Raw genomic sequence first — 12,841 nt, 5'->3', positions numbered from 1 at the left:
CGCGTTTCGTCGCTTGGAGGCGCTAGTAAAGAAAAAGAAGATGGCGAAAAATCCGAATTTGAGTTGAATTTCGAATTTATCGTAACCGCATATACAGTCCATTAATATTTTGTTTCTACACCCGCCCAACCATAGGTTATAATTCCAGGTAAGGTAAGAGAGGCTTGTGAAACCGTTTTCAATAACGGCAAGGAGATGATGATGTAGTTAAATGACACATTCTCTGCGTACGCACCTGGCAAAGACCAACGAAGATCCGCCCCATGGCCTGAAAGTCGAAGGTCTCGTCACAGTTGAACACCAGCACGAACCTGCCGAGCTGGTTGCCCAACGCCTTTACAGACTCCGTCTTGCCCGTACCGGCGGGACCTGTACATTATAGTATGATCAATCTTCGCTGTGGAGTAAAATATACGTAACGGAGAAGTTAAAGTGAAACTATATCAGTTATAAAATGTTGATTGCCTACAAGTTTTGAATTTTTTTTTTACAATATTGGCAACTAGATAATACTATCAAGAAATGCTTATATTTAGAACTTACTGGAGCAGAGCTTGTTTTTTGACAGCTTATAGCTTTTACCAGTATACGGGCGTCCCCGTGTATGTATATAAAGGTTTATAGCTAGTGTGACCTCATTTCGTCCTTACCGAACGGAGATCCTCCAAGTCTGGCTTCCAAAGCCTGCGTCATAGTGAGGTAGCAGCGATCTGTCAGCGGAGTTTGTACCAGGCGGTCTTGTACACCCAGGTATTCGAAGCCGTATAGGAATTTAGCGTTCGCCATGTGGATCGTCAGTTGTTGTAGCACCTGTTATAGGTAAAAGGATTAATTTAATGTTGTTTACGGATAAAACGTTGATCGTGTAGAGGATCTGAACTGAATACATGACTTCGAATATTTCAAATCTCTATGTATTTCTAGTAGTTGTAAGCACCAGAGACAATAAATGGAGGGAACTTATTTTATATCCTTTACTGTACTAGTTAGAGAAACTTACATCATTGTTCCTCGGGTCGAAGTAGAATCTCATCTCACAGAGCCACTCGAAGGAGCGCGGACTATTTACGTCTGACGCGATCAGGCGACGCGTCACCGTACGTTTGTGGACGAACTCGTTGATCTGTGGAAATAATACAGCATAAGCTGACTCGATTGTTTGGAAGAGAAAAAGAGTTGAAAAGTTAGAAATGTTAATCGGTTGTTTACACCTGAGTGTAAATCGAATCATTAAACTCACTTTCTTCCTGCGTGTTCGCGTACACGCACGTATAAGCACGAGTCTAATTCATACGAAAACGCATCCAGAGTGCGACTTCAGACAGGATGTGCAAACAGTTCTTTTTTCAAATTATGAATGTCTCCCTTCACTCACCAAATGTTCGAGCTTCCTGCGTCGCAGCGCGGGTTGTTCCTGCAGCACGGAGTCAGCGAGGATGTTCAGCATGTTCTCCACATGTTGCAGAACTCGCTTCAGACCTTCCCCTCCGCCAGCACCTAATGCCGCTTCTACGTCCTCGGACCACAGGATCTGAGCTGCTAGCACCACGATTTGGGCCTGCGAGATGAGGATAATAGGAAAATATTTATTTATTTTATTTATTTATCATCATCATCTTACTTTCGGACAATTGTATAGTTATAACATAATCTATTATGGTTGTCTGGAAGAAATCGCTTTAAGCGATAAGGCCGCCATTTGCCATGTACTTAGTTAAGAGACTTTTTGTAATTATTTCTTTTTATTTTGGTGCAATAAAGTGTATTTGTATTGTTTGTATTGTATTGTATTATTTCTTATGCTGTTGCTTTTCCGAAGAAAAAAAAATAAAACAATTCTAACCAAATTAGGGATCACAAAGTAATTTTTGTGATATGTCCCCACCGGGAATCGAACCCGGGACCTCCTGATCGTGAGCCCAACGCTCAACCACTGGACCACGGAGGTCGTTCGACATCGTGTTTAACATACCTAAGTTAAATACCGGGTAATGTTTGACATCTAAATGGGAGTAGAATGGCTTTGTGTGAACACTCTCTTACCGAGTAAACCGGTACCGGTTACCGGTATACCGTAATCGAAGGGACTATATTTTATAATAGTACAATTTAGTTCTTTCTATTTTTTTTTTATTTTTAGGAGCCATGTTAAAACCAACGCTCGAATAATCGAATCGACGAGAGAGTATAAACTGTCGAAATCTTAAGATTCCTTTTATTCACCTGATATTTGTCGCACCAATCAATAAACTTCTGGGGATCGACGTTTCCGTCCTTGAACTGTTTGACGTCGGCGACGGCGTCCTTGAGTCGGCAGGCGAGCGTGACGCGCATCTCTCGCTCCACGAGCGACAACCACGAGTTGATCTTCGGATTCTCTATCGTTGATACCGGCTGGGTGAAGTATACCTGTAATATAAAAGGTATTGCAACTTTCATTCTGTAAGGATCTGAGAGATCAAAAACATATCATAAACATTTTCTCAAAACTGTGAAGATTTGCAACCAATTACAAAAAAGTTCACTGTCTAGTAAACCAGTTTTTTATCGTAACTATAAAGCATCGTTCTCGAATAAAGCATCCGGATTTTTAAGTAAATAGATAAGAAATTGCAATTAGATTCATTTTACCAGACGTTTAACTCATCAAAATGATTAAATATCAAAGAGTGAAACAAGCTAACAATATTTCGTGTATTATTTAATTAACTTCCAATTGTGACTAGCTAAGCAAAAAAATACACACCTCTTCGCCTTCTCTGGAAGCAATGCCATTGATAATAGTATTGTCTTCGTTGAGGATGATGGCGGCGACGCCCGCGAACATCTTTTTAAAGTGTTTCTGCAGACGCGCGATGTTCTTGCTATTGCCGATGATCTCTAGCAAGTCTTCGTCGCCCACGAAGTAGAACCTGTCCATTTATCAATGTCGTATTAACATACTGGATTATCTATATAATCCATCACCATTATTATCGTTTAACCGTCGGCTCATTACTCATTACTTTTCATCGTTCTTTTTCTATCATGTGGGTGGATTAACAACCTCATCAACCACGGTGTAAGGGTAGTTATTGAGTCGCCAAAGGTCCCTGACGTGACTCATGTGAGGACTACGTACTTATATTAGTAAGTAACAACCGAGACCAACGGCTTCACATCAAGCAAGTATTATTTACCTTGGGAAGCTAGTCCTCTCCCGCTCGAGGTACTCGCCGAGCGCTTTCTGTATCTTGCCGAGCAGATCGGCGAGCCGCTCGAGCGAACGCTGCACGCCTGGTATGTTCAGCACGTCTGTCACCATCGGGGATTTGCTCACCTTTTTCATCAGGCCGAGGAACTCCGAACTAGGAAACGAAGATATAAAATGATTGAAGGTACACTCGCATCCCTATTTTGGTGCGCACCATAAGGGTTACGGATAACATAACTTCAAAATGCTAAGTGCATAATACCTGATGCTTTGGAAGCGGCTAGTCTCAACAGGCAGTAGGGTTTTGATGTCAGCAGAGCCGCTGAAGATGCCTTCAAGATACACCCAGCGACGTTGCACATCGATCCATACGTCGAACAGAGCGTTGATACGGTTCAACTTCTCTTCCCACGTCAACGCTTCCTCTTCAAACACCTGAGTTAAAATATGGGATTTTGTGATGTCTGTTACGGCGGCAATGGTCGAATAATTTACGCACAGTAACTTAAATAGGAGCAGAGTTTTCAAAAATACTAACTTACACAGGATAGTCTTCTTCTTCGCACCATTTTTGTAGTGCTTGGTTCGCTTACTTGCATTGGTTATACTTTTGGAGTTAAGTGTCAGATATTTCTTCTGAATGAAGAAAAAACACATGTTATAGAGTTATCATACCTTGTAATAGGGTGAGAGCTTCATAGCGGCGACGGAGTTGATATGCTCCTTGACTTTGTTGAAGAGGTCGTCCCAGCCGCGTATGATCTTGCACTTGTTCTGGTAGTTGATGAGGTCCAGCTCGTAGCTCTGCCAGGATTCGCGCACCTTGTGTAATAGGATTATGGTTAGTTCAGTGTATTTATCAGGGTATCTTATTCTTTATATATTATTCACAACCCTGTTTTAAATATAAGGGACACTCCCCGTCCCGCATCGATTTCAGCTACCTAACCCCACCCCGATTTTCGTAACCAAAACATAGGTCACACAGTCACCTAAGTTTGTGCAAGACCGACCTTTTTGTATAAAATGACCGGAGTGAGATGATAAGTAAGCAGGGAACTGTTTGTTGTAATGTTCGTATGTTATGTATGATATACAAGTAGAGTCCGCACTACGAATAGCATTAAAATCCGCGGGACATTATTCGTGGCATGTACTTTACAAACAATATGGTGCCCTGCTAAGGATATAAATGAAAACCACAAACCTGCTTCAAGAACTCTTCGAGCGCCATTTCTCCTTGCGCTACGGACACGATGTCCTTCACAATGTGTTCATTGTGCAGTAAGTCGGCATCCCACACTTGTCCAAGCGTCAGTTCAGACAGCGCCCAGTCGACTTTGAGTGCGCGGCATAGTTGGCGCCAGTGACGCTCCTTTAGGGCGTCGGATTTCAACTCTACTATTAACATGTTCACCTGGTGGAAAGAGACATATTTTCTTAAAATTCCATTAAATTGACATGATAGTTACATGTTTGAATATTTTTAAGAAAAAATAACTGGAGTTAATAAATTGATATGTGATTTTCATCATATGAAAAAATAAAATGATATGTGGTTTGCGTTAACTGGTCGCAATATCTTTAGGTTAGGGAAACGAATTCCGTAAACACTACGATATTCTTTATTTCTGGTGACAACCTTAGTGTTTCTTTGTATTTCTTATAACGCCCGATGGCATTTACCTTGGTGTAAGATTGCAGAAGCTTGCGCACGTATTCGTAGCTGTCATACATGCGCAGACGAGCTGGCAGTTCCTTCAGCTCATTCAACATAGCTTCGAGTTGTTGGCTGAAAGAATAAAAGGCATAGGATAAATATTTATAATTGAAGATAATATTAGTACACTGATAATATAATTATGAGCGCACCTAATAATGCCTAAAGAGAATATTAGTTTGAGTAGTCAGTTTGTAGTTTCAATAGTGAGTCATTTGTCCTACTTCACAATACTTGGACACTCAACTGGATGAACAAGTGCACAATGACTAGGAATTGTCATAAAATTGCCTGATGTTTCCTAGCTATACACAATAATAAGCCGACCGCCGCCTAGTAAGAATGGCCAGTACTCTTTTTTGCCAGAACTCTACCCGTTCGAGTTAACTTGAGAACTCGTGCTGTTGACATGTTATATGCACGTTCACACTGCATCGCATACGTGTTGACGCTGTATGGAGTTATATAAGAACTATAAAATATGTCTCCTCTACACATCGACTGATGCGTCGGCAGGCGCGGCAAGTGGTGAAGCTGAATGCCTTCAGTCAGCTTTGACTCAAATGGGTAGTACTTGACATTGACCCTACTACTTACCGAAGCTTCCTAGGCTGCACTGACAACCAGGGTTTTTCGCGGATGTCGTCGATCTGCGTCCAGATCTTGCTGAGAGACGCCCAAACACCGCGCAAGTCTTGTAGCTCCTCCAACGCGACTGTCATGCGCTCGTTGTTCACTGAACTGCCTGTGGGTGGTATGTTTTGATGTATAAGTCAGTGGGAATATTTGTCTTTGGTAAGGAAATGAGGATCAATATATATACTTACAATTTATATAGATTATTTTAATGTTAATAAAGGGAGCTGTGCAAATTTCATTTATTTCACTCGATAATATTAAGAATTGTGTTGTTATTGATCAGTCCACTATTACTTCGTTTATAATCTACACTAAACAGTATGTAGTTTAAGCAGTTCCTTCCTTAGGTTCAGTATTTTTTTTCGTTTTGAAGTTCAGTGCGTCGTAATTTCATAGCTTGCAAACATGTTTTGTCCGTTCTGATCATTCCATTCAGAAATAGGACATTTTTTTATTACTTACCAGTATCATGCAGTTCAAGCGCCTCCCTAGCCTTAGCGACGTTGTCTCTTTCATCTTTCAGCCTAGTGTATCGAGCCTCCATAGCTTGCAACCTGGCCAGGGCGTCTTCAGGCCGCGTCGAGCCATCAGTAGGCTTACTGCGTTCCCATTCGGCAAGGAACTCGAGTGTACGAGCCTCTACTGCCTTGTCTTCTGCCACGATCTTTTGTTGGAGGGATGCCACCTAAAACAAGTGAGGTGTTGTAGATTTTTTTTATTATAAAAGTGAATCCCGTCTGAATGAGGTTTACGATAGAGCTGGCCTAGAAGATGGATCTAATGCCCAGTACGTAATATATTTCTCATTCCCGTTGCAGTTTCGTTCCATTGTTAACTTAAAAAAGAGATCGCTTACTTGAGTTTGGATAGAGGAATCCTTTCTGCGCATAATTTCGTTGAAAGCGCTCCATTCTCCTTCAATGTTATCAACATGCAACCACTGAGCTGGGAACTGGAATCTGTAACAAAAATGACGCGTCAATACTTTGTCTTCTCTACATCCATAGTAATATGTATAATGTTGTAAAAAGAGTGACATAATGGTGTAATTCATAAAGTACTCGTATAGTATTATCCTATTAAATAAGATATTACTACGATACCTTTGACGCTCTAGAATGCGTTGCGCCTCCCTGTAGATGTCGACCTGCTTCTCCCAAGCCAGAACTTCTCTTTTGAGTTGTTGCACGTAAGTGATTAGAGATACGGCGTCGCTGGTTGAAGCCGCCTCTGTGAGTTGAAATTATGTCACAAAATTATAGTTAAGCAGTAATAATGCAGAATGTTGTTAAAACAGGAATAAAACTTTCATTTCTGACTACATTTCACATCTTTTTTCTTACACGATCGATTTTATCATCGAGCACATATTTTTCAGAGAGAAAAGGGCACGTTTTGTTTGACAACAATTTCGTCATATTCGTGTAGCAATCACTATTTACAAAAGTAATGTAATGTAGTCGTTACATGAGCTATGCTAAGGGTTTTTGGCGGCTCAGTAATAACCGTGATACCAGAGTTGCTGAGGTCGGGTGACGCAATAAATATATTATCTTATCACATAATCCACACAAGGGAAAAGCGACTACTGCATGATCGACCGACCTTACGTCATAGGAATATTATTCTATTCGGCATCTCATTAGATGACCTAAAGGGTGTTGCTTCTACGACAACGCGAAAGAGTTGATCTTTATTACTGAATCACTGATCTGGTCCGGAATTGGCGCGCTTTACTGATTTATATGTGTGTGGTCAATACTAACCGATGGTCTGCTGCTCAAGTTGGCTACGCGACTTAGCCAGTTGTCCGTGGAACTGCACCATCTCGCCGCCGAGCAGTGCGCCGAACTTGCCGAGCACTTCCTTGTGCCACGCGTCATACTTCAGCGCTACTTTGCTCTGCACGCGCGCGAAGTCGATCACCACCGGCCCGTACTCGCGCCGGGTGTCCGACGTGTCAAACGTTGTGCGAGATTTCCTTTGAAACAAAACCATAGGTGTAGATACAATCCCCAAAAATTACAATATCAGTGAATGCCGTACCAGGTGATGCCCTACCAAGTAATATCAAACTAAAAATATGTAGTCTGCTACTTAGGATAGGTTAAAATAGAAAGGTAACCACTAGAAATTTAGCTAGTAGTAGCTCAACTTTTTTGGGAAAGAAAGTTAAAAATATTGATTTGTAGTCTACAATTGAAATTAGAGACAATAAAATTAAACTTCTAAAATATCTAACAATTGGGACTTCTTAGCGCTCCCCTTAAAATAAGACAAGAAACTTACTTGATGTCATTCAAGCACTTGATCCACAATGTGATGTCTTCGCCTAGACGTCCGTACAAGCTGTCAGGCTGAAGATCCCACAGCGCTTGGTAGCTGTAAATTCAAAACATTTATTAGTTCATAAACACAATTTTCTTATCTTATCTAGCCTACAGTGTCCCATTGCTAGGCAAAGGCCTCCTGCCATTTCTTCCAGGACTCTCTATCCAGTGCTTCCTCTGGCCAGCCTTCCAGGAAAGCATCCAAGTCGTCGCGCCATCTCCGCCTCGGTCTGCCACGCCTGCGTCTGTCTCTATTCGGAGACCATTCGGTGATGATCTTATGCCACTGGTCGTTAGGCATCCGCCACACGTATAGACCACAACAATTAACACAATAGTTTAGTTATTTCTTCAACGTCTAAATTCCGTTAAAGAAATGTTACTACTGCACGTCCATTCGAGTTCTCGTAAAATCGAAACATAGAGACGAAAACATTCTGAGGAATTTCTACCAGTTGTAATACATAGCAAGGCCCGTCAAGGATGTGATAGTCCAGTGAAGGCAGTTCTATAGGAATCAAGATGAAAATCAAGAATCAAAATTATAAAAAAAATCCGTACCGCAGCCATTCATCGACGTATTCTCGCACTTGCGATATTTTCTGTTCAATGGCGTCGTATGCACTCTCTAGAGGGTTAGACCCCCCCGGCAACTTGGTGAGGAGGTTCCTGTACGTCGCGGTCTGAGCCCGGGCCACCCCCACTTGGTATCTGTTAAACAAAGGAGTATTAATCAAATCAAATCCTTTTTTATATTACTTCAGTGTTTAACGGTATTTGTAATATAATCATTAGATGACGATGATGACTGGCTAGTTTTCTTCAGTGAGAACATATCGCAGCATCAGACGAATGCGCTTACTCAAAAGAAAATTGACGCATATAAAAGGAAATGCGTTATGTCGAACAGATGTCATATAACAGAATTGATTTTAGATGAAATACCTCAATGTGCCTTTTTTAGATTTGTAGGCGGACACGAACTAAGTCTAATTTTAAATCAACAGCTGCAAAGTTAGTGCCATCCTTCTTTTATAATACGTCCAAGAAAGAGATAGAGCTAATTTTAGACCTGTCCGATTAACTTAAAATGAAGTGGCTGGTTGTACGAATCAGCACCATTACCTGGTGCTCTGCAGGCGATGCTGTGAGGTGACGACGGCCTGCCAGGCGAACATCTGCCTCATCAGCTGGAAGCGAGCCTCCTCTAACGATGGGAACAAGTACATCTGCTGGTTCGTGATGCGCACCTCGTGGACTACACGCGCAATCTAAAATACGGGAATATCTCATGGTTAGCCTTTGATTCCATGAAAGACCATTAACCGGGCTCCAGGAAGGACAGAAACATCTCTGCCCTTCGCTGGGGCAATTCCTGTTCGGCGCGTCCTTGCCGAGGGGGTGGGCGCATTTTACTTCAGTAGGCCGAAGTGGTAGCTGAGTTAGGATCCCTATCCTACTGTCTGGGTCCCTTCCTCAGACCTACGGGGTATAACGTAGAACTCTTGCCCAGGGATACGGGTGACTGCCTATTTTTCCCTAAAAAGTAGCATGGAGAATGATACATTGACAAGAGCGTGACTCTTAAATTAGTAATGAAGATTTCATGGTTAAAAAATATAGAGTTATCGCTGGGAAAGCCGCACACCCAAAGTTTAGGATCATAAACACCACTTCTAAAATTTTATTCTAAACATTTATCGTCTCTTTTCTGTAGTAGATATCATTAATCCTGTTTTAAATTTTACGTAAACCGACGTTGCTTGGCGCGATTCTCCGTATAAAATTATGATCGTTATGGGATCTGCCTTTTTTGCGTATAAGATTTGCATTATATTTACGCATGCGTTCAATTTACTTTTCTCTAAGGGAATACATAATACGTCATCAAGGGTGGAGTAAGTCATATTTTGACATATATGTACCAACATGAAGAAACTAATGATTATTACCTGCGGGTCTCCACCAGGCTTGTGGGTGGGCTCGGCAGGTGAGTACGTGTCCATGGAGAGATCCATCTCGTTACTCTTGCCGAGCAGCGCCGCGGTCCACGCCTCAATGCCAGCTTGCAGGCGCGCGGCCAGGCTCTTCTCCACCTATATACACGTATAAACATAAATAAGAATTTAAACAACCTCTAACGTAGGTGTCCTACTGCTATAATAAGTCAGTCATCAGAGTGCAATTAAGGTGATCCTAAAGACAATTTGAATCTTATCACCACGGTCAAATAGTCGGACACAGACTTAAAAACTTAACGGATGGCCCTCCCGGAGCATTCAGATCTTCAAAAAGTTGAATCTCATTTTTTAATTACCTAAAATTTATCATTTCTTTATAATAGTAATAGTATAATAATAATAGTTATAAAAATGCCGATTGGCAGATGTAACTTTATTTTATTTTAGTCTGACAGCGCTAAAAATAGTTCACTTACGACGTGTAAGAAAGAGATCGAACTAGTTTAAGAACTGTGAAGCTAAATTAAATTTATGTTGATGTCTGGAGGGGGTAGCCTCTCCAGTTGATTGAGGGAGGACTAAGCGCAGCATTGGGAAGTATATAGGTTGTTTATATAAGTATGTATATGTCGATGTCTGGCAGATTTGGCACCAATAGATTATACAAACCTCCTCATCAAGCCGCTGCACCCACAGCCGCAGGTTGCTGTACTGCCGCAGGGACAGGTCGTCTATAGCGCGCTGCAGGCGGCTGAGAATGTCCGCCAGACTCTGCGCCGAGTACGGACACGTCTCTAGCGATCGAGCGTCCACCGAGATCTGCTCTTCTACTGCCAGCAGATCTTCCACCTGTTTGGGAAAGAAATGAATATTTTTGCATTGGGATTAAAACAACTGTTTTCACATACCACGTTGGACTAACAGAAAGTTCGGTGAGGTATGGGTACTTAGTTCATCATGCGATGAACATACCTGTGACTGCTCCAATTGGGAAAATAGTCGTGAGTTTATGTTGTTATGTTTCTTTGGTCGTGGCTATTTTTGCTCTTTATTATCTGATAAACTTGTGTTTCTTGAAGTTTATATAATAGTGGTAAGCACTTGTTCTTCTTCTCGTGTAAGCTGTTCTGTAAGGTCACTAACCCTGGTTTCTGTTATTGTTCAAATGTCTACGGTATTTTAGTTATAGTTTAAAACCCAAGAATTTAGTAGTACGATACGATACTTCTGTATCTTTTTGTTTCTACAAAGAGAGGAAAATCATCATCCTCCTGCCTTTATCACACTCTAGGTGGGGTCGACACAATATGTAATCTTCTTCAATTCATTTCTGTCAGTCTTCATCTCGGTACTCACATCTTTGACACACATATCCTTTTTTACCGTACAAACAAAGGAAAATAAGAAAATAAATCTATTTGCATTTGTCTGGGGTGGTCTTTCTTCTGTAGATGTGGATGGGTTTTATGGGACACACTTGCTAAACTTGCTAGACGCAGTATAGCGGGGTGCAATGAGCATGTCGGCTCCCACAACATAACATTACCTTCTCCTGGAAAAGCAGCACGACTTCACTGAGCTTCTGCACGTAGGGGTCCAGCTTGTATGACTCCCATACGAGCGCCATGCCCTCCGACACCTGGTTGAGCACGTCGCGGCGCAGCCCCGCCACCAGCGGGATGATCGACGCTTTGTCGCGGATCTGGTAGTGATAACTCTCTTCATTATTTTGTCAAATATATTTGATTAATTTTCAAAAATCTGAATAATGTGTCTGGTATAAAGATTACAATACTTTGTCAGAAAAATGGCGATTACGATGTGTACAGTTAAACAGATATCGAAAATAAACAAAAGGTGCTTTTACAGAACACGTATTAGAAGTAAAAAGTAGAGTATTTTGGCTACGTTATTATGTTTTAGGAATAAGACAAGTACAATGCCAGCATTGTTTAGTATATTAGCAATGTTTTAGGAGTGCAACTATAAATACAATGTTAAAATTAAAAGAAAATTTAAGTTAGTCACGCTACCCGCTACCCTTTATAGTAATGGAAAAATAAATCCAAAATTATACCTTAAGTTTGACATTTGAGAATTGATGGAATTATTTTTATCGTGAAAGCAAAACCATAATAAAAAGTTAATTTTACTGGGATTATCTTACGAAAGAAATTGTTAACAATTACAAGACTAAGGACATTTTAGGTATGTACACAAACCTACATATCTATCGTGCTTTTAAGTTCAATATAAAAAAAGCAATAGTGTTGGTATCAATGATAGGCAACAGAAAAACGTTAAAAACCTTTATTATAATATCTGCTAAACAAATTCTGGTAGAAAAATAAGTTCAGTGAATAATAGTGCAATAAAATATACATTCAAAGCGTTTATTGGAACCATGCCGTTGATATGTAAAACTACCTTTGTATGATTCCTATTATTTAGCTGCACAAATCAAAACGCACTCGTGTTAGTGATGTCACACAAATATCTTAAATAAATACAAGTTTTTGTATGTTAGTATTTGCAGTTGAATGATGGACTTTCCAGGTGAAGTTCTTTGAAAATCACATAGATGGCATCGTTGAGTTTAGAATGCTTAGTACGGCTACTGGACAAAAGTAAAAAAAAAAAAAAAAAAAACTATCAAGTGTCGATATTCTCTTTGGCCATAAAATATTTTTTTTCATGGAATTTGAAGTTTTGAACTCTGTCTATCGGTCTAAATGAAGTTCTGGCGGCTACAAACTCGTTATTTTTACTATGATTTATTTTAGGCTATGGTTTACTGGCTGTATGGGTTATGTTCTCTTTGCCTGTCGGACGGACACAATAACAAAAAAAGGCTATGGTTTATAATAATACAACTTCCGAAACTGATTAACGCCATCTATGTGATTTTTAAAGAACGTAAGCTGGAAAGTCTGTAATGAAGTCTTATTGCGAACTGAAATTAGAAAAAGTATCGATAGCTTTTTACTACTGCTGCCTG

General features: G+C 40.6%; 1 protein-coding gene across 2 annotated transcripts in view; it reads right to left on the bottom strand.

The window, feature by feature from the left end:
• LOC126370918 (dynein heavy chain, cytoplasmic) overlaps positions 1 to 12,841 on the bottom strand; it is a 62,791-nt gene that overhangs the window by 35,665 nt on the left and 14,285 nt on the right. For both annotated transcript variants that reach the window (XM_050016040.1, XM_050016039.1), the window contains exons 18-39: positions 11,390 to 11,545; positions 10,513 to 10,692; positions 9,835 to 9,978; positions 9,008 to 9,153; positions 8,444 to 8,593; positions 7,842 to 7,934; positions 7,319 to 7,533; positions 6,656 to 6,782; positions 6,409 to 6,511; positions 6,015 to 6,237; positions 5,511 to 5,658; positions 4,880 to 4,985; positions 4,401 to 4,610; positions 3,869 to 4,015; positions 3,456 to 3,628; positions 3,180 to 3,347; positions 2,747 to 2,912; positions 2,224 to 2,409; positions 1,376 to 1,558; positions 1,001 to 1,123; positions 651 to 810; positions 236 to 369 (exon numbers count right to left, since the gene is read on the bottom strand). In XM_050016040.1, coding sequence (XP_049871997.1) covers positions 236 to 369; positions 651 to 810; positions 1,001 to 1,123; positions 1,376 to 1,558; positions 2,224 to 2,409; positions 2,747 to 2,912; positions 3,180 to 3,347; positions 3,456 to 3,628; positions 3,869 to 4,015; positions 4,401 to 4,610; positions 4,880 to 4,985; positions 5,511 to 5,658; positions 6,015 to 6,237; positions 6,409 to 6,511; positions 6,656 to 6,782; positions 7,319 to 7,533; positions 7,842 to 7,934; positions 8,444 to 8,593; positions 9,008 to 9,153; positions 9,835 to 9,978; positions 10,513 to 10,692; positions 11,390 to 11,545 — 3,441 coding nt within the window. The remainder of the gene's footprint in view (positions 1 to 235; positions 370 to 650; positions 811 to 1,000; positions 1,124 to 1,375; positions 1,559 to 2,223; positions 2,410 to 2,746; positions 2,913 to 3,179; positions 3,348 to 3,455; positions 3,629 to 3,868; positions 4,016 to 4,400; positions 4,611 to 4,879; positions 4,986 to 5,510; positions 5,659 to 6,014; positions 6,238 to 6,408; positions 6,512 to 6,655; positions 6,783 to 7,318; positions 7,534 to 7,841; positions 7,935 to 8,443; positions 8,594 to 9,007; positions 9,154 to 9,834; positions 9,979 to 10,512; positions 10,693 to 11,389; positions 11,546 to 12,841) is intronic.

The sequence above is a fragment of the Pectinophora gossypiella genome, chromosome 11 (assembly GCF_024362695.1).
Source record: "Pectinophora gossypiella chromosome 11, ilPecGoss1.1, whole genome shotgun sequence".
Classification (NCBI taxonomy): domain Eukaryota; kingdom Metazoa; phylum Arthropoda; class Insecta; order Lepidoptera; family Gelechiidae; genus Pectinophora; species Pectinophora gossypiella.
Note: the sequence above shows the minus strand (reverse complement) of the source record. Positions and strands in the feature narration are given on the sequence as shown.